Consider the following 24,821-nt stretch of genomic DNA (forward strand, 5'->3'; position numbering starts at 1 on the left):
TCGTACATAAGCTGCATACTACTTGTAAAAAAAATCTGAGACTTTCACCAAAGTTGATGCAAAATACGAAGTATGAAAACCTATAGGGTAAATGCTAATAACTTTAGCCAAAGCCTTGTAAGAGCATATTATAATATTCCATATTGTCCTATAACATTATTGATTGTTTCGTTTCTCCACAGGTGCTACTGCTATCAGTGAATAAGTGTTGCATAACTTAGCCTATATAAATTAATTCCATCAGTATATTGCTTTGTGGGCTTGAGTGATGGAATTTCTTTAGCTGCAACTCTGCCCACTCACCCTATACACCCCCATATATTATGGCTCCCTTTGAACATGACTCATGTCAATGGAGCTCACATCACAAACCTGTTCACCATCTCAAGGAGAAGAAAATGTGAGCTGCCAGATTATGAGTAAATGCATGGAATTTGAGCCACTGCACACAGTCATAATGGATTTTATTCAGTTGATTTTACTCAGCGGTTGGCTGGCACAACGTGGACTGCCTAAAAAAATAAGATGGAATACACATCCTCATACCACAACAGTACCATATTAACCACAGGACATGTAAACAATATATAGCCATTGACCCTTAGCCAGAGTGTTCTCTCATCCAAGGTCTTCCAACTAAGCTAGCACATGTGGTTAAAGAACCTGGGGCTTCTTGAAGAGAGGAAGGGGTTTTCAGGAACCCTGGTCAAATTCCCAACCTGGCTCTCTTAATCTGGTCATCGAATCATCCTTCAGTTTGATTCTCTTAAGGCCTTTTCCCTTTTCACCTCAACTGGTAGGTAGTGAACGATGGTGCAACATTCTCTTATTAACTCTAGTTTATTAACTATCATCTTCAAGTCATCTTCAAGCCAACAACGTAAACAACTGGTTCTCTCAAAAAAAATATGTTTAGAAAGGTGGTGTAGTGTCAATGAACACATTTATATCTTCCAAAAAGCACTGCATCACTCATTCCCTTAAACAAAGAGTATAATGCAGAGGGTCTGCAATCCCTAAGGATATGTTATCAGAGAAGACTTATTCCAGATCCTCCTCCCCTGGCTGTGAGTATGGATTAGTGAGGAGAGCTAAGTGAGACATGCTTTTGAACTGCCTGACTGTGACAAGATAATGGCCATTTGTATTTATTTTTATGTGCCTGCACTACAGCCCCTTATTAAAACTTTGAATATGCTCCCAAAGCAATTGTGAATTAGACACATCATCATGAAATGCACATAGTTTACCCCTCCCCATGTATATGATTATTAATTGACCAATTTCATTTGTCCAGTTTACTTTTTATTGTTTTGTCAATTGTTATTTGAGATATGTCTTGATTTAGGTTTAGATTTTAAAAAATATTATTATTACTAAGACTATTTGAACTGGTCACAATAAATATGTTTGGTTTCTGCATTTGCCTGTCAGTACATAGTCCCAAAATTTTACCTCCTGCAGTCAGTTAGTGCTGTGGCTCATGAGGGGTGTTAGAGATTTCACTTCAATACCTATAAGTGAGTGAACTAAATATGAAATCACCGGAATGTATATGTAGACATGTAAGAATGTATTTGCTATTTTGTTTTAATTGAGTCTGTTGAAATATGAGGGTTTTTTTTTTTATAGAAGTGTGGTGTTGTGTGGGACTTTAGGAATAATGAATGATTTTATGAGGGTGTATTTAAGACTAGCTAATGTGACAGCTTGTGGAATCATTCCTCTCTCTTCTGGATTGCAGTTCCAATAATCTTGAGGCACACCTAATCCTGACAGATGGCCTCATTTCACATTCCAATAACTAGTGTTTAACTGGAGTGCTGGCTTTATGCAATATTTTACCAAACATTTATTTTAAACTATTTTAGACTACATACTTGGCTCTGATTCCAATGACGCAACTCTTGAAATACTAACAGATAATAAGAGATAGATGTAAACACTATTTATTAAATAATCTTCATACCCCCCCCCCCCCCCCCCCCCCCAACTGTCACAAAAGTGTGTAATTTTGGCCTGCAGTCACATACTAAGGCTTTGATATATCATTGTCATTTTGTAAAGATTTTTTCTCAACAATCAATATGTAAAGGGGTATGAAGTAATTTATTCTGCTTGGAAATAGTGATGACAAAGCTTGGTCATGCAGTTTGCAAGGTAAGGTTCCAGGCCACAGAGACCAGCCAATGTAACCATCTCACCTAATTTCTGCTGTGTGTGTCGATGCACCTGTCAGAAAGCCTGAAATTCCAATAACCTCTGTGAACGTGCATTAGAACAGAATGCAATTCATGCTCCTGCCACTGGGGGGCAGATATATACAGCAGCGCTTCAGTAGACCACCTCAGTAACACAGTTGAAGTGATTCCCTTATTTTTCAAAAACATAATTCAGCCTGAGCACATCAGTTTTATTTGAGACATGGATTGTAGGATATATTTGCCAAAGAAAATTTTAATGTTCCAGCAAGCTAACACAATTATGATACTGTAACATACATAAAAACCTATTTATTAATAAATGAGGAATTTAAAAAATCAATGGCACTCTAGGAATGACAAACACATTGAATTGAAAAAATGTTTAAAGGCATTTTATATTCAGCTATGAAGCCTAATATTTACTATACATATAGTGCCTATAGTTACGGTACTGTATGGAGTAATTAAGGTTTATAATGACAGTCTAGAGACTGGAGATCTGATGTACAAGTGACCCTAAGTAAAATCTACAGTATTATGACTTAATCATTGTTACATCAGTTGTTCATAGTCTAAACACATATTTGTCCATCAAAGTAATATACATGTACATTATTTTAATTACATTATATTGGAGACATCCCAAAATTATTTTAGTAGCGTTCCTAAGTTTTAAATTATTAAAGAAAAAGTATAATTTTTGTTATAATTCGTTTAGATCTCTGTAAACTTAATCTACATGATGTTTTCCAGTATATTTCATGGCGTGGTTGTGGTTTGAGTCTTGCTTGTTGGCTTCAATCCTTTCTCCCACCCTTTGAAGCAAACCAATGACTGGGTAATCTAAAACTAAGAACTCCATTTTGAATAACATGATTATCTTCAGGTGATGCCAGTGATGGATGCTTGGTGTGTCATTTACTCTCAACAAAATGAAGATCCATTAAACAGACTCAACCAAGCAACCCGATACTATTTGCAGGTACTGTGGTATTGGTTTTTCAATTATGAAATATGTACAGGGGGAAATTATGAAACATGATTAAAATAACAGATTTGTAAGTTTAAAAAAAGACCATAATGAGCTCTCATGATGTGCAGCGTCTAGGCATTTAACCAGAAAAAGACCAACTTAATTAAGCAATATTTAATAAACACAAGACATCAGGAACCTAAGTAGGACCAAAAAGAAAAGGAAAAGTTAAATTACCCACCTCCACCAACTTGAATATCAACCAAACATTCATTTTCTTCATTTAACAGCATCAGTGTTACAGTATGCAGTTACTACATTTAAATCTAAATTTCAGTGTCTTGCGGTTAAAAGAGAACAGTAGTGCACAGAAAATATAAAAATGCATTTAAGAAAATATATACCAACTTATCTTTATCTCAGTAGCAAATAAAATTACCTTAACACCCTTATTTGTTTCAGTGCTCTCATAAGCTTAAGGCTCTTTCATTTGAATTATACTCGTTTTTTGAACTGGTAGCATTAAACATTACTGCATAAGAATAACAGAGTAACAAAGCTTATTAATAGGGCCCCTCATGTTATTATATATACAGGTTTATAATGCCATATTCATGACAACATTGCATATTTATGGTAGGCACTGCAAAAATTACTAACATTGGTTTTCAGGATTGCATTAACGTGTAATACAGGCAAAAATAATGGAAGATTTTAATGGAAAACACAACATGATCGCAAACTCATAAAACTATTTCAAATTACTTTCGATATATGAATATATTATCTCTATGGCAAAGTGAGCTTTCAACATTTTGATTTTGTAATTCATACTGATTCAAACAGGGTTACAGAAGTAGCTGTAAGAGAAAGTATGGACACCTCACACACAACACTGAAAGCATGTATGGCATGTCACACAGCTGTATGTACAAAACACTGCAGAAGCACTCTCCACTACAAATGTCTAAGCACACCAGCACTGCTAATGCAGGTGCACCTGTGTGATATACATTTAAAAAATGATTTGGTGACGATCGAAGTCTGGTTCATAAAAACAGACAATTCCAAATAATGCAGTTGGTTTTACACTATGCTATATTTTTATATTATCATTTTAGATCCAACAATGAACTAAAAAAATATTACTCAAATGCAATGAAGACTATGTTTGAAGTATAGCATTGTGTTTGCACACGCTTCTCTCAATTTATGCTTGTCAGGCCCCTGAGTAAAAACAGTTCTGTTTCTGTTAAGACAAATTACATGCACCCGAATGACTATATCCAAATCCTAATTCTGAGGAAGGTATTTCCATTAATTTCACAATTTTGCTGACACTTACTATTTTCAAAAATGCTAGAAAATTAATTTAACACCAGATTTAACTCCAATTGCATGTATATGGTGTATGGACACTTATCTATGTTGGGCAGCTGTTAGTTCCTAAATTGTCTTGTTTCATTTTTGTATCAGGCTTATCAGAGGGAAATGTGTTTCCTCCTTTTAAACAGTTCCCCATTCTGCCAGCAGGGGGTGCTGAAGAAATCACTCTAATCCACAATGCACAATCTAGTTTCCTGGTACTATAAATATTTTCCCTTTAGTTAAGTCACCTTTCATATTAAATTCCAATTGATCACCTATGAAAAACTGAGCATCAAAATCCATTTCGGTCAAAGCATTAATTTAACAATAATTCCTTTCAATACCAAGTTTTGAACTTGGACATCACATACACAGTCACACTGCAAGATATCCTAATTGTTGCTTACTGTGCAGTCAACATCTCAAGGATTGTTACTGAAATACTTGTATTGTATGTATATATTGACCAGTAGGAGAAGCAAATACTTAAATACCTGTTCTCAAATAAAATAATGTCTATGCATAATGTATATGTACGTTATCTGATACAACATCCCAATTGTATATTCTCCAAAGGCAACCTCTTGCGCAATATAATTACAGTATCTATCAAGCAAAGACTTAAAATCAACTAGCATTCAAGAAAATTTAGGTGAGAAAACATTTGAACCTGGAACTACTCCTTAATTAAATCTATAATTAACATAACTATACATTATTAACACATGATAAAAAAAGACATTACTTTTTTTTTTTTAAGGAAAACAGTTAAGTGAAGAAAAACAAACAGTTACGTCAACTATGTTTAAAAGTATGACTCTACCTTGTGCATAGTGCCAAGTGATCATTTTCTCTGGCTGTGAACTCCACAGTGTTAGCAGAGGCTGTGCGCTTATTTGAAATGTAAATGCTAGCCACTGTCGCGCTAACTGCTCCTCTGTTTGGAAAAGGCAGCGGTGCACATTCCTGTTAGCTTTCAGAGATGCAGCCGTAAAGGAAATCAAGCTTCAGCCTGTTTCAGTCAAATAAGTATAACCCTGAATCTAATCAGACATCACCTGTGAGAACCGGTGATATCCAAATGCAACCTTACTGCAACAGTAAAGGGAGAGCAAGAGTCTCGTTAAATATAAAACAAAACATTGATTTGCAAACCATTCATTTCATCATACAAGATTCATACGTTGGCTCTTATCAAAAGGAAAGTGCTCTGAAACTATCCCAGTGGCGCAGACACACGCATGCCATAAAAATAGCAATTTTACCCAGACACACATTTTTCAGTGTAGATCTAATTATTTATATCAAGGATAAGTACTTTGTTACGATGCAGTAATTCCTTACTCTTCTGTGATGTCCTATGACAATTCAACACGCATAGTTTTACTTTGGAAAAGGGCCAGATCTTTCATTTGTAAACATGTTTCTCAAGGCTGGCCATGCACACTTGCCACCTGTTCCAGAAGTACTGCAATAATTTCTAAACTTTACAGAAGGGATGCAAAAGATTTTTGGGGTAGAATAAAATACAGCACAATAATCATATTTTTGGTGGAGCGCTTCTTTAAGTTTGCAACAGTCTTTAAAAGGGTCTTGGTGCAAACTACACATATTTGTACAGTAGAGTGTAAATTGCATAATGTAATTCAAATACACAAGGCCATTGAAATTGCACTGGAAATCGGACAGTCACAGATTCACAATACAGCGTCCAATCAGTGCGACTAAAATGGCACCTGCTAAATGCGATTGGCCCAAAAAACGACGACCAGTGAATTTGAGGTTTTGCAGTGCCGCGGATTCACATTCACAAGCCCGACACGATTGGTCAAAATCCCCGCAGGTGGCGAACGGGGCAGAGCCTCAGACCACACCCAGGGTCTCGCAGTCCTCGTCGTCCTGGTCCGCCATGCTGCCCGAGATCATGAGGCTCTGGAGCATGCTGGTAGGGATTGCCGGTTTGGAGGACCAGGCGCGGGACGCGGCGAAGGGGAAGGCCGAGGACAGGCGGACCGACGACCTCCTGCCGCCGCCGCTCGCCGACGCCCTCCGGTGGTTGGAGTCCGTCCGGCAGGCCCCCCGGCGGTCCAGCTCCCTCCGGAGCTCCTGCACCTCCCCAGCCAGGTCGGCCAGCTTGCTGGTGACGGCGATGGCCCCGCCGCCGAAGATCTGCGCCTCGGGGACCCAGCGCAGGTAGCGCTGCAGCCAGACGCGCACGCAGGGCCCCTCCAGGCCCGGCAGCACCAGGCCGTGGTGGTCCGGCGGCTTGCGCTGCCAGGCCTCGTAGAACTCGCGCGTGGAGGCCTGGGCCGAGTCCGGGGAGTGGAGCCAGCGGCTGATCCGCTTCACCCGCAGCATCTTCTTCAGGCTGTCCGTCTCGTCCTTGAAGAAGCCCTTCTTCGGGGTGGTCTTGAAGGCCGAGCTGGGCAGGGACAGCTGCCTTTGGTGCTGGAGGACCAATGAGGGAGGCTTTGAGAACTCCGTAAGGGGAGGAGCCACTGGGCGCTGTCAATCACTGAATCGTATGAACCAATCAAATGACTGCTCTCATTAGCAAAACACTGGGATTGGTTCATGACGTGATAGCTCCACCCACTATATAATTAATGAAGCCTCCTTTTCTTATTACTAGTAACAAATGTCACTATAGGAAACATCAAGTGGCCTGTTTGTTTCATTTAATCAAGTAATCAACATATTAATCAAGTCAAGTCCACTTGAATTTATTGTCTATAATAAAAAAGTATACTAAAAAATATGGCACATTTTAATTTTCCACGAACCCTGCTTTGAGGTTTAAGTTTGAGTATTGTATTCTTTCACAAATGCCTTGTATCTGTTCTCTAGATATTTCACAGAAAGTAAAAACTCTGTATTGAGGTAAAAATTCCGTACTGATGTGTCAGACCTCTGGAGCAAAGGAAAAAAGCGTACCTTTGGCCGATAGGGTTTCCTGAGCGATTTGTCCTGCTTGGGCTTCTCGGCGTACAGAGGGTTAGTGAAGATGTCCTGGGCCCTGCGCTCGAACTGGAGCGACCAGTCCCAGACGGAGGGACAGGTCAATGGGCCCCTTTGTGCTTGGGGAGACTCGGCCTGCCAACACAAGCAGAGGGGGTGTGAGCCGGGTGGGGGGGTGGGGGTGGGGGGGGGCACGCGTGCGGCAGGCCATGGAAAACATCTGGAGGGCGGAGACGGGCGATGGCGGCGGCGGCGGCACCCCGGGGGGGTCGGGGGGGGGGGGGGGGTAGTCTCTTGGTGAACAGTGCCGTCTGTGTGAAGCCAAACACGTGCTGTGGTCTCGCTATGCAGAAATACACTCAGAAGCACAGCAATCCCAGTTACTGGAAGACGTTTTTTAAAAAGCCCTTCACTCCCTCTGCAACAGCTATGCTTTCCTAGAAGCTTCTATTAGAAGGCTGCATACAGTATGCTGTTTTGAAAAAAAAAAAAAAAAATCAAACCTGAGCACTCCAGTGCTTCTTTGCATTTACTAATTTGCATCAGTACTGCATGTTTAATCATGTCTGTTCATGCTAAAAAGAAACTGGTGGAGGCTACAGTGCCATCGTTATAAGATTATGGTGGTATATTGTATTTAAATAGTATTTAAATCTACACATTATACCAGGCTGCCTAAAGATGAGTTGTGTTCAGGAACTACACACTTCCGCTCATGTTGAGGAACTACGCGCTCTTGCTCGTGTTGAGGAACTACGCGGTCTTGCTCATGTTGAAGAACTACGTGCTCTTGCTCGTGTTCAGGAACTACGCACCCTCGCTCATGTTCAGGAACTACACACTCTTGCTCATGTTGAGGAACTACACGCTCTTGTTCATGAGCTGTTTGGCACTGGGCCAGCAACAACAGTGCTTCCTCCCACTTAAAGGCTCAGGCCAGACATGACGCTTGATTTTCTCCTCATGGGAACACACGCTACTGGGGTGACTTCTGAAAGCTATCAAGGACTAAGGGGCTAGCCCCCAGAATTCACCTCGTCAAAAAAGGTCTGAGTGTTCACTTGGGTTGGGACACTGCCCTGGGCAAGGTACTAAATTGCTAGAATTTTAATCTATTACATGTACAGTGAGATCCATAATGTTCGGGACAAAGACTTTCTTGATTTCGCTCTGTACTCCACAATTTTAGATTTGTAATCAAACAAGTCCACATGTGTTCAAATTCCATTCTCAGCTTTTATTAAAGGGTATTTTTTATATGTTTTGGATTCACCATATAGAAATTACAGCACTTGTTATACATAGTCCTTCATTTCAGGGCACCATACGTTTGGGAAAAATGGCTGTTCTTTACTAATGGTGGATCTCTGGTAAAGGGTATTATATGAAGCCTTACGGTGGTGGCTCTGTGGTAAGGAGAGTTATATGAAGCCCTACCTTCTCGATTGTGACTCTGTGGTAAGGGGAGTTATATGAAGCCCTACCTTCTCGATTGTGACTCTGTGGTAAGGGGAGTTATATGAAGCCCTACCTTCTCCATGGTGGCTCTGTGGTAGGGGGAGTTGAAGAGGAAGGTGCTGAAGACCGGGACGTAGAGGCTATCGGAGAGCACCGTCAGGTAGGTCTCGGAGAACTGGAACGCAGGTATGTGCTGCTGCAGGAGCTGCCACACGCACTCCAGGAACAGCAGGAAGACCGGAGACTGGGACTGCGGCGCAGAGAAGCAGAACAGCCATAAGAGAGCTGGGTTTCATGACCTCACCATGGGCGGAGCTACAATGACCTGCCAATAATGTGCCTGAACCAATCAAAACCATTTCCTTTTCTCAAAAAAAAAACAGAATGACTATTCCATAAAAACGGCATATGACGCATTTGTGTCTTGTGAATAAGCTTTCTTCTATTGGTGGAGCTGAGTCACATGGCACAGTTTCACCGCTGTTCAAAACCACTGCTTATTTTTGCAACAAGTCACTAGACTACATTTCTGTCATCCAAAACTAGGCCATGAAACCAGCCAAGTAAAAGTTCAGTCATCAGTCAAATGAATTTGAGCATACACCCTCTCCACACGTTATTTCTTGTTAGCATTTTTATGATGGCATCTCTTACGCAACACATTCATGTGTGTTCAGTATCATCCACAGCACAGAATGAATGACCTTTCCTAATAAAGATCATCATCAGCTATAAAGAATGAGATGAGGAAGTAGGTCTGGAATGATAGAAAAATTAATTGTGTGGGATACAAAGGATCATTTGAAATCCGACTTCCAATAAACTGTGGCTTACATCTGACTAATGGATATTAAAGCTATCATTATATTATGAGCATAGAAGGCACACACAATGGACACCAGCCTACGAGGCTGATGCTTCTTAAGGTACACTCACAGACAAGGTAGCGAGGCAAAAATGCACAGTGAGAGTGGATCAGCCATCATGGAGGGCGTTCTTCTCAAAAAGCAATCTGTCTTAGAGCTGCTCAGGAAAGCCAACTTGGAATCTTTTCACTCCCTGTGACTAAGGGAAGGTGCAGTTCTTAGATGTAATCGAACTATGGCTTACTTGGCAAAGCCAACCGCAGGGCAGATACAGTCTTTCTGTCCCAGAGTGGAAAAACCAGACCGCCTGAGAGGCCCCGCCCACTCGGTCATCTCCGCGGGGAGTTCTCCTGGGTGCCGGGGCCTACCGTACCTCTTTGTCCTTCTGGTGCAGGTGGTTGCAGCGGTCCAGGAAGCCGTGGCCCCCGGCGACCCACTCCTTCTGCACCAGGCTCTGGAAGCCCCCCAGGGTCCGGTAGTGAGGGTCCAGCATCAGCTGCACCAGGCTGGAGATCACGCAGCACAGGTCCGAGCCGCTCTCCTCTGAAAGGGCACAGCACCAGTTTATTAGATTTTGGTTGGGATACAATCCAGCATTAAAAATAGGGCCCCAGGAAGCCCGAAAAGATGGGCATAATCATTAGACATTTACCCTGGTCAATAGATTTAGCTGAAGTTCCAAGATCAAGCAAAATTGATAGGTCCGCTAAAGCTGATTAAAAAATGCCTGTCATGTACGGACAATTTCCCTGGGATTTCTAGCAACACCAACCAATGATACTTTTATGGAACCTCAATCAATAAATCAACACAAATTTCAAAGTAGAGGCTGGGCATTGCATTATTAATTTTTAAAAAAACAATGCCTTCAAAATTCCCGGAAAAAGAACAAACACAAAATAGAGAATTATTCATACCCACCCATTATAAGAACATTTGTATTTTCCTTTTCCAGGCATTCAACTACCTCAACAGCTTTCTGGAGACATTGTCTGCAAGAATTCAAACATCGAAAACCATCAGAAACACGGCCAGCTCACATGGGTATGGAATAGCGTGGTATGATGGTGAACACTGTATAACTGTGCAAAAGCAGACCTGATGATGTCTAGCCATCCCGAACTTTCCAGTGATGAGAACCATTTCACATCTGACATCCAAAATTCAGTAGTGTTATCTGTAGCAGAATTAGAATGAAAAGGATGCTACAAAATGGCTAAATTCTCCACTACAGTACTTTCATGAGGACACAATAAGACAACTTTACATAATATTTCAGAGACATTAAATTCAGTAAGGTGGCTATGTGTGATTTTTAATAGGACTTAAAACATTGTTTCAGACACAGTATGAATCATCAAAAAAGCTTAGTTTTAGTTATGGTCATTACATCTTGCTATACCACCATTTGACCAAGAAATAATCCTGCAGAAATAATTATATTTATCAGTATGTCAGAAAGCACACAAACCCCAGCTGGTCTCCTAGCAGGGGGGGTTAAAAGGCCAACTCACCAATGAGGAAGAACTGTTTGAACCTGCTGTAGGACTGCTGGATGTCCTGAGTGGTTGGAAGAGTGTCCAAGAGCTCTTCCGTTTTCAAAGAGTAAAGGTGAGTCTGTGCTACAGCATTGAGCATTCTGACAAGAGGAGAGCCACATTTAATTTCATTAGGAACATTCATATTTTTGATTAATATTTTTTATTGTGGTTTGCTGAAAAACTGCAAACCACAAAAATTATGCTTAAACCTAAAATGTAAAAAAAGGGTCATGCTTTCTGTAAAATAAATCATTCCTGAATATAATTAAGTTAATATTGCCACAAAGTGAAAAATAAATATTTCTTATTGATATTTAAAAGTATTTATTTTATGAATAATCATACTATATTTGAGTATTTTAAATAATAATTTTCATAGTATCCATTACTAAATATTCTTGTGGACTGCATGAGCCAAGAGTCCTTTGACAGTTTATACATTTACAGTAACCCACACATACTAAACAACAAGTAAAAATGTTCTTTTAGTCCCTGTATGTCTGTCACAAAGAAAATATCTGGCACCGTTTCTTGTTTTTCCAGTTTACAGTAGCCAGTGTTTAAACAGAACTATTTTAGGCACATACGTGTGAACAGATGCATACAGCTATATATACATACACACACACACACACACACACATGCGTGCACACACTCACAAACACACACACACACACACACACACACAGGTACACCCCCAACCACACACACAGTAAAGCTGTGGTCTTGGACCCTGAGGACTCTGGTCTAGCTGAGACAGTGTGACTGACTTCCTGTTTGAAGAGAAATGCCTGTTGGCCTGTTGGCCTGTTTGCCGATAGGCAGCTGTGGCAGCACAGAGCAAACAGGAGGCAAAACGTCACAACCCGCCCCCAAAGGGTCACATGCAGTTTCCTCCAGGAAAAGCTGAAAAAACACTGCCTTCCTTCCAAGGCACTCCACTTTGGTACCACCATATGCTCACATGCTCAAAGTGCATCTAAGGCTAGACTACACACAGTCAGTATATTCAGCCCTTAATAGAGCCTGCAATTCCTGCACACTGCTACCTTCAAGAGGCTTACTCTTGTCAAGCGCTGATGGATTAATTAACTACCCCACACGGTCAAATTTAATTCTGCGCTGGTACATAAATTTGAACGTGAAGGGAATTAATAAAGAAATGTGCACACATAATGTACTCGCAGCCAAATGCAGCATATAATCCCATCTATCTTGAAACAACAGTCAACAGTTACCAGTGCAGGAACTGCAAGGTTTATGTTTTGCATATATTATGATGCAGGAGGAAGTACAAAGCTACTGCAGTAGCTAAATGGAACACACTGTATGTTCAGTTACTGCTAACGGTGCAAAAGCAATGACAGTTTAGCATTAAGGGTAAGTGAAAGCTTTTATGAGACCTGTGACAGGCAAAGCCGCCAAGCATTTACAATGCAGTTCTAGTGTCATAGCCCACGTGATACAAGCACCAGCAATAAACCTCAATGAGCACGACCAGCGACAATAAACCACCTCAGAGGCAGCACTCTCCACTGTTCCATACAGGAAGCACCGAATCTGGAAGCAGTCATCTTTCACCTTTCCTTTTCACAGGGTAAAAAAAGCCATTTTAGCCGCTGTGTGAAAAGAGTTTCAGACTACATACAGCGTGCAAATACGCCCTCCACATTGGCTTTTTCATACAGCTAAGTTTACTTTTGCACTCGTAAGAGAAAGTCACCCAACCAGCTTTCACCTGCCTAACAGCTGCCTTCCAAGCATTCTAATCATGGTACAATACAACTACTGTTCTAATACCAAGATTCAGTTATTGATTGTTAGAAGAGGGGATATTGCAAGAAATCAAATAAAGGAGGAGGAAATAGAATAAATAAAAATAAAAATAATACTATCGGAATTCAAACCCTACATTAACTTGATATATACAGTATCAGGTTTGTACGGTTGGTTCGACTGCATGTCAAAATCAAAGTCAATATAGGAAAGCTTGGATCTTTACTTTCTACAATAAAACTCCATGTGTGTTAAAAGTTGAAGGGATATGATGCAGGTATTGATAGGTGTGGTACCACTAGTCGGAATCCATACCTCTCAGTGTAGATCTTGTATGTCTGGGATAAACCATCGTCTTGAACCAGCGGTAAGGAGGCCGTTTTGAACAGGGCACAGCCACTGTGGTGGGACCAGCACCAAATCTGAAGGAACAATAACGGGAGATATGGCAGTACCCATCAGAATACTGCTATCACACAGCTGTGACAAGCAATAGTGCAACTGCTTTCTTCACTGGACATTTTACATGCTAAACAAACCAGTCCAGCCTCTTTAGAAACAAAATACACAGTGAAATCAGACTCCTTTGTCCTATTCTGCAAAGGTTTGGTAGGCCTTATTTACTGTCCTTCATCCCAATGGTATTAGCTGTCTGGTACTTCAATACAAAATAAAACATCACGGTCTACTGTCATGCAGTTCAACGGCTAAGCCACGGGATGAATGTTGTTTCAAAAGACCTTTTAAACCTGCTCTATGCTGTGGTCAGTTTTCTGTGAGATCACTCATTGCCTGTGCAGCACTTCCTTCCACAAAAAAGTGTTTCCTTTGTAAATGTGTAAACATGTACAGTAGAATACAGTATACGTGCTGAGCAGCTGCATGATCGTAATTTTACACAGAATCATAACTTACATGGTTGTGGAATTTACCACCTCTGACAAACAAAGACATCCTCTTAACTAGCACTCAAGAGAAATGATCTCTTCAGAAATGAAAAGGCTGTTACATTCACACTAAAATTAGCTACAGTAAAATCAGCTGTTAACAGTAGCTGTCAGCACTGGGGAAGTAAAGCAAACTTGGCTTTGGCGCATAAAAAATTCATCATTCACATCAACCGCTTGTTCAAACGCAATTCAGGTTAATCATTAATTTGCCACACATTTAAAATGAGCCACAGCCAATTGATTTACAGTCACCTCTGCTGTGTATTGGAGGGAAGACCCAGAGCAATTTGTGCAGCTCGTTAAACAAAACTACACGTACACGATACTGACCAACCTGCAACCGGGGCTAAAGAAAGAGTCCATGGTCTTCAGCTCGAGGCTCTGATAAAATATGAACACTAAAGTACTCCCCAGAGAACACCTGAACACGGTCACTGGTGGTTGGCAAATGACATTTCAACTGGGCAAAGATTTTAAGAGTTGTTATTTTGATTTGTGCTACTGTGAAATTTATGACCGAGGACAACAACAATGACAGTAACCCTTCGAAAAAATATACCTACAGGTACTCCCTTTCCTTGGAATTTCGCTAAATCCTCATCTAGAACAGCCGTAGGGATGATGAAAAACTGGGGTAACCTTTGAGAAAAGAGAACACAAGGAAATACCATTTTATTCACAGTGTGGGGGGGGAGACAGAAGGCATCAAATATGTTTCTGTTCTTCAAGTTTCATATTTTTCATGCATTGTTTAATCAAACAATGGCATGTTCCCTAACTTACAAATGTCACTTTTATCAGTTAATGTGATTTAGCCTTGCCATTATGAAACCAAATATAGGAAATATCACTGAAGAAAAATGTTAACTGTATAAATATAGTATCAAATTGATAAAGTAAGTCTCAAAAACAGTGAGATAGTGCACGTGCCGTTACACTACAGCAACCATTTTAGCAATTCCACCTCAAAGACCTTGAAGAAACATCTTTCTAAATGAACATACTTTGGAGAAAGGCCGAAGTTCTCATTGGCCGAGATGACTCTGCAGTTCCCTTTGGTTCGTTTCATTTCCTGGGTCCAGTCCTCGGCAGAGTCAAACATAAGCGTTCTGTACGTCCTCTCTACGGCTGCAATTAGCAAAAGGGGAAAACCTGTCAGTTTCAGGCATTTTGTCGCCCTAAGACTTCCCATGAGGGTTCGTCCATCTCGCTACGGGAATATAATTAAAATTGATTAGCCATGAATCCCAGAGACCATTACGGCAAACGTTCTATATGAACAATGAGCAATTGCCTAGCCCCTGCTTTGCATATTGATCTGCACAGGCAGCGTCTCTGGGCTAAAATAATAGTCCTCTATAACAACTGCGATCATCAGTGTGATCACCTCAGGTGCGGGCAGTAAAAATGCTAATCCAAGCACTTGCTCAGCGTAAATGTCTGTGTGTGACTGAAAAAACAGTGGAATGATTCTCTGGAGACCGCGGCTCACTGTACTCCCGCCAGGGAAGAGGCCCAGACCCGTCGAAGGGAGCGTGACGCAATCACACGCGACATAAACAAACAGGCGTGTCGCCATTACACCGAGCGCTCTGTGGAGTTAATCCAGCTCGCCAACCGTGACAGAACGGAACTGACTCACGCCCGAAAACCACGCCTCAGAGACCACGCTCGGCTCCTGTCGGACCCACTGCTCCGTTCAACTGTTATTGCAGTTATGCCATAACTTATTTTCAGCGCCTTCTCCGAGATGTAACGGCAGATGGACGCAGGACGCTGAACCAAGGTGAAATATTTGTGACAAAAACATATTTTTCTTTCTAGATTTTTTTTTTCCTCGTTGAGATACATGGTTCAATGACAATACAGTCTGAAAGGGGAATTTTTGGGCTGTGGGGTGGTGTAACCAGCTAACGCGCGTTCTTATCGCGCAGCAATGCACCCCCACGTGTCATATCCTGCTTGTGCCACTGCTGTCTGTGGCTAACAGCTCTACAGCACAGTTTCTAAGACCGGCGGCTCAACAGGATGGTGACTAATAGGCCACAGAGTGACCACAGCGCATGGAGCAAGGCCTCCTGCAGTCTGACTGCACCCGCTGCAAAAGTACAGTACTGTGCGCCTCCGTTACAACAACTGCGCAGCTCAGCTGGCGAGCTGCTAAGTGAGAAGAACCAGCAGCTGGCTAATGGGTCAGAGAACATGCATGCCATTCTATAGCCCAGCAGACTGACACTTCCTGGTACAGGCTTACAAATACAGTCTGGAGATTTTAAATCTGGAGAAAGGAAATAGCAATGCATTAAAGGCCGTTTCAAAAAGGATGGTGATACCCAATCCAATATCAAAGGAACTACTTTAGCCATGGCTTGAAAAGCACACAGTTGAGCATTTTGCCAACATAAAAACCAAAACACAATAGTCACCACAAATCCTACATCCTTTCAAAATTAAGTCCATAATAAAATCATCCCACCTTCTGGTTTAGTGAATTATGAAAGTATTGCTTAAAAGCTTCACGGTTTCCATTTATGTTTCAAGAGAGGGACCATTTGCAGTTTCCTTTTATGTTTTTATTACATTTTCATGGACTGTGAACCACAACTGATATTGCAGTACCAGGAAACACTACAAAGTGAGAATGTTCTTTAGTTTTTCTCATTCCTTACCAGGAGCTGGCATTGTTTTCTCACAATAGGAAAAGGCAAAGATGCATTTCAATGACTTGGGCTCCAGGCTGTGGTGGACGATGCCTTGGAAGATCTGTTTGAGAAAGAATCACAAACAAACTAAGGATTAGCAGAACGCCAGGTAGGAAGGTACTGAGGACTCAGCAAAATATGTACTGTACACCACTCCAACCCACAGTCAAAGAAACCCGTGTCCTGTAACAGCTCAGCAATTCACCTTCCTAGCTTCCTCTTCTTTAGCATACGTCAGGGAGAACTGGAAAACCCGCAGGTCTTTACAGTGAATGATGATCTTGGACGGGTACTTGTTCTTCACCAGCCCGCCCGTGATCAGCTTCTTCTTCTCGTCGTTGCCTGGGGAACACAGCGCAAATGCTCACATGACCCTCGCAGGGCTAAGCGTCAAACGCCGCTCTCCATGCTGATAAACTGGAGCACTAAAGAAAATTAAGCCGTTTGTCATTCGCCACTGGTGACAGGCGACAGTTCGCGCAGTTACGTGTTCGTCAGCGAGTGTTGATTTAATTCAGCTATACTAACATAAAAGCGTCGATTTAATATGCGAGACAAACACCAGTGAGAGCTTGTTTAACAGAGTGATGTCATCATAGTTGAATGTGGATTTCATTCAGCGATACCAGCATCTGTGAGTGTCAATTTCATTCGGCTGTACCTCCATAGATGTGATCCACACATGTAAGGGGGATGTCGTTTTCTTCATAGAGCTTATTCTTGAACAGCTGAGCCTGTAATATAAGGCACAGTTAGACCACTGAAAGCCATATGCGATATGAAACATACTTGACCAGTCAACACAGAGCTATTATGAAAAACAACAAATTGCAGCTTTTAATTTAGCTTTAAAGCAGTCAACTATAATGGACAAAGATAAGGAAGTTACCAGAAATTCCAAAACAGGAGCAAATGAAATTGGGGCTCATTCACAAAACATTTCTTAAATTATTCTTACTTTTGTTCTTAAAAATGTTCCTGAGAAAAACCAATATGGGATTCATGACACTTTTTTGTGCATATCCCAGGTGTATGAGATGATGAATGTTGACTGTTTGTAGGCTAAATGTTATGCACAATCCTGTTTATGTGATTAGCATAAGGAAACAGCCACTTACAAATACAGAAAAGAAAAAAATGATGAACGCCGAAATGTTCTTTGAAACGCTCTTACACACTGTTGACGATCAAACGTGATCATCACATGTTCCGTGAATGAGGCCCATTGTGTTTTATTGTAAGAGAGAGAATCCCAGAGACTATTAGCATATTGAAAAGAAAAAGCTCTTGATCCTAATGCTGGATGACATCGTACTCAGAAAGGAGGCCAGCTTAACAGCCTAATGAGCAGAATTTAAAAAAAAAACTATAAAAACATTCATCTTCATTATCGGAAACGCCCCAGTTATTGACCAGAAACATTCCAAGCATGCACATTTCCAGAAACAATTAATGATTCTGACACTTTTCTCAGAAACCGATAGAATAACAAACCCCGTTCTAGCATAAATTAGTATGCCTTCTAAATATTGTAGCATATCCACTTAATTAAAACTGAAACCACAGAGCACTTGACAGAACACAGACAGTGCACAATAAAAGACAGTTGCTTGGTTACAATGTAGAGGAGTGCCACTGATATTTTAATCCCCCCACCCAACCCATCTTTGCACATGAGAAAGACTCTGAAGGCCGTACAGTCACAGACTGCGGCTCTAGTTATCTTGAAAACCATCTGCAAACCACGCCCGTCAACATCAGCGACCAGCCATCGCCAAATGATCACCGAGAACACGACAGCTGAAATAAATTTGGTCCCCACGGACGGGGGAGTACCCCCACTCACGTCGGGAATGCATTCATGCTCTTCATGACCAGTCAGCCTGCGCTGCTGTAGCAACAGCTGATAGAGGACACCGCGCATGTCATCTGTGTTTCCCTCTTTGTATCTTCCACGCTTGCTGATTTATTCAGAAGGCTATCAGATACATCTTTCTGGCAACATTGGCCTGCATGTAGAAACAAGGCCACACTCAAAAATGCTTGCCTCTTATGGTTTTGTTTATGAGTATACTATATTTTAACAGTCAGGATGACAGGCACATTTCCCCTACTGGGACTATTAAAGGATAACTTTAAGCCCCAACGAACTGCGCGCTGTTCTCATCAACGGCGAGAGCGGTGCTACGTTCTCAGTAAAGGGGTGATTTAGCAGACGGAGCCACAGACTTCGGAGTTTAGTAGTTCCTCTCCAATTCCTCAGTGAGAGGCCATGCAGAAGTGCATGAGTGAAAGTACTCTGCTGAAGAGGTTCCTCCTTAGTGGTGTCAGAGCCTGTTGCTCAAGGCCAAATGGGATATCTGTATATCCACAGCAGGGCAGCAGCCTAACACATTCTCAAAAAACAAAGCTGACCTGTCACAAATCAGCTTTAGAAGCCCACGATTCACACAATTCCCACACCGTAGACACACGCGATTTTGGGGCACATCCGTAAGCTGGCAGGATGAGGTACCAACAGAAGTCAATCCAAGAAACTTTGGCTCAAACATGAATGCACCACGGCAACAACAGAAAAGAATGTAGAAGATGCCACTGATTACAATGGAATGCAAACATATTTTTTTTACAGCCAATGAAAATCACCCATTGGTGTGAGACGCATGTAATTGGTCAGCTGGCATTATGTGTGTTAACAGACAGTCAAAACCAGCGGGGTCATAATGCCGAGAACTGAGCAGTAACACACAGAGAAGGAACAGGACTCTTTGACCAGACGCTCGACGGCGCCATAACGCAATCCCTCACCTCCTCGACCGGCTCTTCGTCGCTGATGAAAGAGATGCGGAAGTTGGTGCAGAGCAGCGTCCCGAAGACGCCGCGCTGGGACAGGTCATCCTGCGTGTACTTCAGGATGGGGTTGGCGCTGCAGAACACGACCTCGCCTGCAGGGGGCGGAATAAGAGGCACGGGGTAGAACAGGAGCAACAGCACTCTACACAATACAGATATCAGAGCAAAACAAATGAATTTTTCAATGTCTGGCACCAATGTGCCAAAAGGTAGTACATTGATTATTATCAATCTACATTTATATTTCACTTTTTGTTTAAAAAATGACATCCATGAACACCTTATCACAGGGTATGTATGAGACAAAGCGTGTTTCTCTCTCTTCACCAGTGAATTTATCTGATTTCCAGATTAATTTGTATTACAGATATATACACAATTCCAGATAAATACAGAATTCCAGATAAATAGGAATTCCAGATGAATACAGTGATAGCTTTACAAATGGACTGAAATAATACAGCTGGTTCTTTCTGGGGTAAGTGCAGTGGGAAGCTTTGTCTTTATCAGACTGAACTTGCACAATGGTAATTCTTTAAATGTTTTAAGAATGAGCCTGCTTCAGTGGAAAGTCTCACCCATGTTTGCTTCAGCACAAATCAGCATGCTATTCGCACTACAGCGCAAGTACACATAAGATGAATATACACTTGTGAAAAAGCATAAAGATGTTCTCCCAGTCCGAAAAACACAGCACTAAATTAATTTCATCATACAATGGATACTGTAAGAGGTTAGTACTGAGTAGGCCTACATCCTCACAGATTTTCAAAATATATACAGAGACCAATCATTCTGCATTTACTGTTATACTGGATGTACAGTAGGCTGTTACAATCTCACTATTTTGTATAAGGTTCATCAGGTGTGAGCACTTAGATAGTTAGACTAACAGAAGTGAACATACCTGGCAACAAGTCAGGATGTTTCTCTTTTCTTGAAGCTTCTTTCTCGGTTATTTTTATTTCCTAAAAGAGATAAAGTCCAATTAATTCAAGGATTTGACGGCAGTCTCTCTATCTCTATCTCTATCTCTCACACATACACACACACACTCACACACACACACACACACAACAAAACAGGAAATGAATCCCATCAGCTTCGACACCAGTTTACGTGCTGATGTAATGTTTTGTTTAGATGCATAATGTCTCTCACTTTCATTTGAAATCATCCCACTACTGATATGTATGACTAAATTTAATGAAGAGAAGTACAATTCTGTGTCAAGTGAAATTTGGAGTCTATAACCTTGCAAATGATGATATTTCATTTTTATAAACCCACATAAAGAGGACACACCATTGAAAGTATTAACAGGGGGCAAACCCATTTTTGTAAATAAAATAAGATAGCTGGTAGCTGTTATAATTCACAGACTATAAAAATAAAAAGGCCACTACATTTCAGTACATTTCTTGGTCAAGTGATTGTCAAACTGCAGATCGCCATTCTCTGCCAAATGTGTACTACTGAATTTAATCAATGTTGACACGCTCAATCCCCAAGGAAGAGAGGTTTTAAAAATGAATGTATTTTCTCCATCTTCACAACGAAGAGAAGACCCTGCTCAGTTTGTCGACACACACAAGATTTAAGATTTCCATTAGCCTAACTAACAGGCAGATATTCAGAATACATGCATGTAGTATAGGAGGAATGTTCACAGTTTCAGAAGGGTGAGACCTCATTACCTTGATATAAAATGTACGTTGCCTGCCAGATGTGGCAATTAAGATCATCAGTGCTAGAGACTGCGTGTGAAACAGTGACAGGGAAGGGCTATTTTTAGATATGCTACGATTTCCCACCAGACTGCCGCTTAATTAAACCTCTCTTTCAATTTGAGCTCAGGGAGATAATTATTTCAGTGCACCAAGAATAAGTGCCTTAAAGGTCTTTAAACACCTAGCTAGTCAATTCTTGACCTCCTTGTGTGTACAGATTAGAGAGACAGTGAATATAGATGAAAAATAAGCCACAGACCATTGGAAGGGGTTTCAGCAAGTGTGCAGTGTTTAAGCCCACAATGCTTCAGTAGTTTACTGCCATTTTCAGAAAGGCCACTGCTGAGCCTCTCCATCTCATTGATAATACAAATCTGCTTTGGTTTTCGGCTAATAATATCTAATGTGGTTCAGGTTATTTACAAAAAAATCCACTGTTTTGTGTTTTCTCAATGAGAGAAAAGATAACAGCCACTGATATTACTAATTTCTCAGCATGGATGTGCAAGCAAATGCAGAGGTGGAAAGTCCAGAGGTCAGAAAAAGTCCTGCCATGAGTTACTTCCACCCATGAACTCAGCCAGCTGATTCTACTAATAAATTATAGGCCTCCTGTCTGAAGTGCTAATCAGCAAATCCAGGTGGTTGGAACAAAATACTGGGGAGGACTTTTACTTTCTGAACCTGGATTTTCCACCGCTGAGCAAATGTGTGCCTATTTATAGCAATCCACTCATTAAACTACAGTGCTTGTGGTTCAACTACTTGAAAACCTGATAGCCTATTTGGAGCCAACATCATATCATCAAATTAAATAAGTCTAAGTGCACCCGCTGTCCAACTCCCCAAAAAAGCTTACCACGTGGCTAGAATTGAGCTTCTCACTCTCACTTTCTGCTATTTTCTCCATTTTGAGAAACTCTTGCTAGTCTTTCCATGTCAGCATACATGGATATATTATTTCCGCTATAGTATCTGCAATGTCAGTGCCTTTGTTTCTAAACAAATTACATTTCTGACCCTCGCAAATGCACTTCCTGTGTTCTTTCCCAGAGAGACTGAGTCCACATATTTAACTGTTCACATGTCTATGTCCCCAGTGCCATATACCAAGGGATTTAATATCTGCAGATATGCTCCCATGCTCACAGAAAGTAATGGAAATACCACACAGACTGTTGTACTGATGTACAACCACATCAAACAAGAACAGACATATATACGCAGCCTCGATATTAAATTGTATTTACTAACTTTTTTTTTTTTTTTACCACATACTTCAATTAGGGGACAAATTGTTGTGGAAATATCAGGAGTGGACACTGACCATGTAAGCAGGCAGAACTAAAAGAAACTCCATCTCATTAAATTTTTCCTGAACTGAACACTGATATATTGTTGCAAACCCAGAGCGTCGGATAAATTATATTTTATGGGAGCATCAAAATATTCACAAGTCTTACACATGGAAAGCGGATGACATTTTTTTAATTGCATAGGATCTGAATAACAAACTTATTTTGCCCCAGGAAGCACCGTTTAATACTACATTGACTAAGTGTGGTACAACGCCTTCACGACTCTGGGCACGGGTCCAAAGACCCCGTTATTCCACAATTCAAATAAAAACGTGTAAACTTCAGGATGATGTGTATTTACACAATAATACTGGTCCAGATTCTTTAAAAGCACGACCATCACTTGTCTTTTCAAAGAGCAATAACATACTTTTTGCCATTTTATTTCATAACCATTGTGCCTTTTGCATGTGTTATTACACAGATAGCTGTGCAGTAGGTAATGTATCCCAGACAATCTAGTTTGTTCAACCAATGGAGCACATGATCTATAAAAACAATAAAAGAAAAGGCGACACAGATAGTACTAGTAGTTATATAGCGACGTGCCTATACAATGACATCGTTTCCCAATTACTTAAAACATTGAATGTGTATAAACTGTCGAATTAGCCAAGTGGCTATTTGACCTACTAACTTAGGCTACTTGCTACTATCGACTACTGGTGGTCTGTTGAAATGTACACTTAAGTTACAACCTGTTCATGTTCTTTGAGCCACAACTTGTAGCCAAAATTACTGTTTAGCAACCCCACCCAGAACATGTAAACAACTTACGGTAGTAGCTAAATAACTTTAGCTAACTGTATGGTATTGGGACTTTGGATTTTACTTTAATTTAAAATTACATCTGCAGAAAAACCTAACAACGACACTTGCCTAGCGACATGACACGAAATTAAACACATACTGTACCTCTGGAGTGACATAGGACACAAACGACGGCTTTGCAGATTTCCCGGCCCCGCTACCCAAACTCAACATTTCGCCAAGTTTCGTTAAATCTGTCCTGTCCAACCAGGTGGAAATCCTGAGGAAGCACAGGATGAACCTGCTTTGACAGCTAACCGCGCCTCTTCCGCAATCATATTGGCTGATTTTACGAACTCTCCATTTTGCTGTAAATGCAATTCTGAATCACTCGATTCAATTGGATGAACTAACGGTCTAGTGAGTAATCGTCCTCCAATCGTTTGCTTTCTATTCCTGGAGTAGGCAGGGCAATTGCCTATTTTGTTCACCGTGAATGGCTTCCAGCAATAAGCGTCATTTATGTCATAAGAAATATAGGTAGCACTTCCTAGGAGGACGCATATAAACCCCTCCCCTTTAGTGTTAACCAATCAGGTTAACGAATACCCGAGCCTCTAGAAAGTAAACACTCCCCCGCCCAACTAAACATGGATAAAAGACCATGTTTAGTATAGTTAGTATAGTTAGACAAATAGCAATTAAATTAGTACTAGTTACGTTAAGATTTGAAACTATACTCCCTAATAATATGAGATACATTGTTGCTTCCCTTAAAGAATTTCTACAGCATCCTTTTTTTTTTCTAAAAAATAAATAAATGCTTCATGAATAAAAAATGTTTCATGGTATTGCCACAGCATGGTCCGTGCTCCTCTCATTGGTTTTAATGACAACTGTGGAGTGCAAGGAATAGAAATCCTGCCGCTAAATTGTGAACATTGTTTTCTAACCGTTGCGTAACCTAGTGAGGGACACATTAACAGGACGTGTGGGAAGTCCCACTAAAGGAAAATGCTTGTACATCCACTGCTTCGTCACCACACACATTTCCTTTTCTCTTGGTATCCTGGACTGTGAACAGCCAGAAGGCCCAGCGTGAATGAGGAACCCCATGGGGTGCGCCCCTTCCTGCAGAGCAGTTCATATGAGTTAGGAGTTTTAATAAACTGTAATGGACTTTGCTGTAAGTCACAGAAACATCAAAAACTGCCGTAACATTCCCCCAGTGGGAAATCTTAGAAACTTACGTGGCTTTATTTTTTTTTATAACTCTGTCAGTGTAAACATGAGCCATGTAACATTATGTTTAATGATACATGGTGCAATCTCAT

General features: G+C 41.0%; 1 protein-coding gene across 1 annotated transcript; it reads right to left on the reverse strand.

Annotated features, from left to right (window-relative positions):
- Positions 1 to 3,336: 3,336 nt before the first annotated feature.
- Positions 3,337 to 23,968, reverse strand: mtmr12 (myotubularin related protein 12). Its single transcript, XM_035435672.1, has 16 exons — positions 23,653 to 23,968; positions 20,557 to 20,617; positions 19,605 to 19,741; positions 17,458 to 17,530; positions 17,002 to 17,138; positions 16,764 to 16,857; positions 15,099 to 15,222; positions 14,658 to 14,733; positions 13,460 to 13,566; positions 11,342 to 11,466; positions 10,926 to 11,004; positions 10,749 to 10,819; positions 10,201 to 10,370; positions 9,035 to 9,211; positions 7,480 to 7,638; positions 3,337 to 6,993 (listed from the first exon to the last, which is right to left on the reverse strand). The coding sequence occupies exons 1-16, from the start codon at positions 23,719 to 23,721 to the stop codon at positions 6,409 to 6,411; spliced, it is 2,244 nt and encodes a 747-aa protein (XP_035291563.1). The 5' UTR covers positions 23,722 to 23,968; the 3' UTR covers positions 3,337 to 6,408.
- Between the last annotated feature and the right edge of the window lie 853 nt (positions 23,969 to 24,821).

This window comes from Anguilla anguilla, chromosome 10 (assembly GCF_013347855.1).
Source record: "Anguilla anguilla isolate fAngAng1 chromosome 10, fAngAng1.pri, whole genome shotgun sequence".
Taxonomy (NCBI): Eukaryota; Metazoa; Chordata; class Actinopteri; order Anguilliformes; family Anguillidae; genus Anguilla; species Anguilla anguilla.

Excerpts from the sequence above, each read along its gene's own strand:
- mtmr12 (XM_035435672.1), bottom strand. The coding sequence starts at position 23,721 with ATGTTGAGTTTGGGTAGCGGGGCCGGGAAATCTGCAAAGCCGTCGTTT. Across the intron at positions 20,618-23,652 it reads TGTCCTATGTCACTCCAGAG|GAAATAAAAATAACCGAGAA; the intron begins GTACAGTATGTG and ends TATCTCTTTTAG. Across the intron at positions 13,567-14,657 it reads TCCAAGGAAAGGGAGTACCT|ATTTGGTGCTGGTCCCACCA; the intron begins GTAGGTATATTT and ends TTGTTCCTTCAG.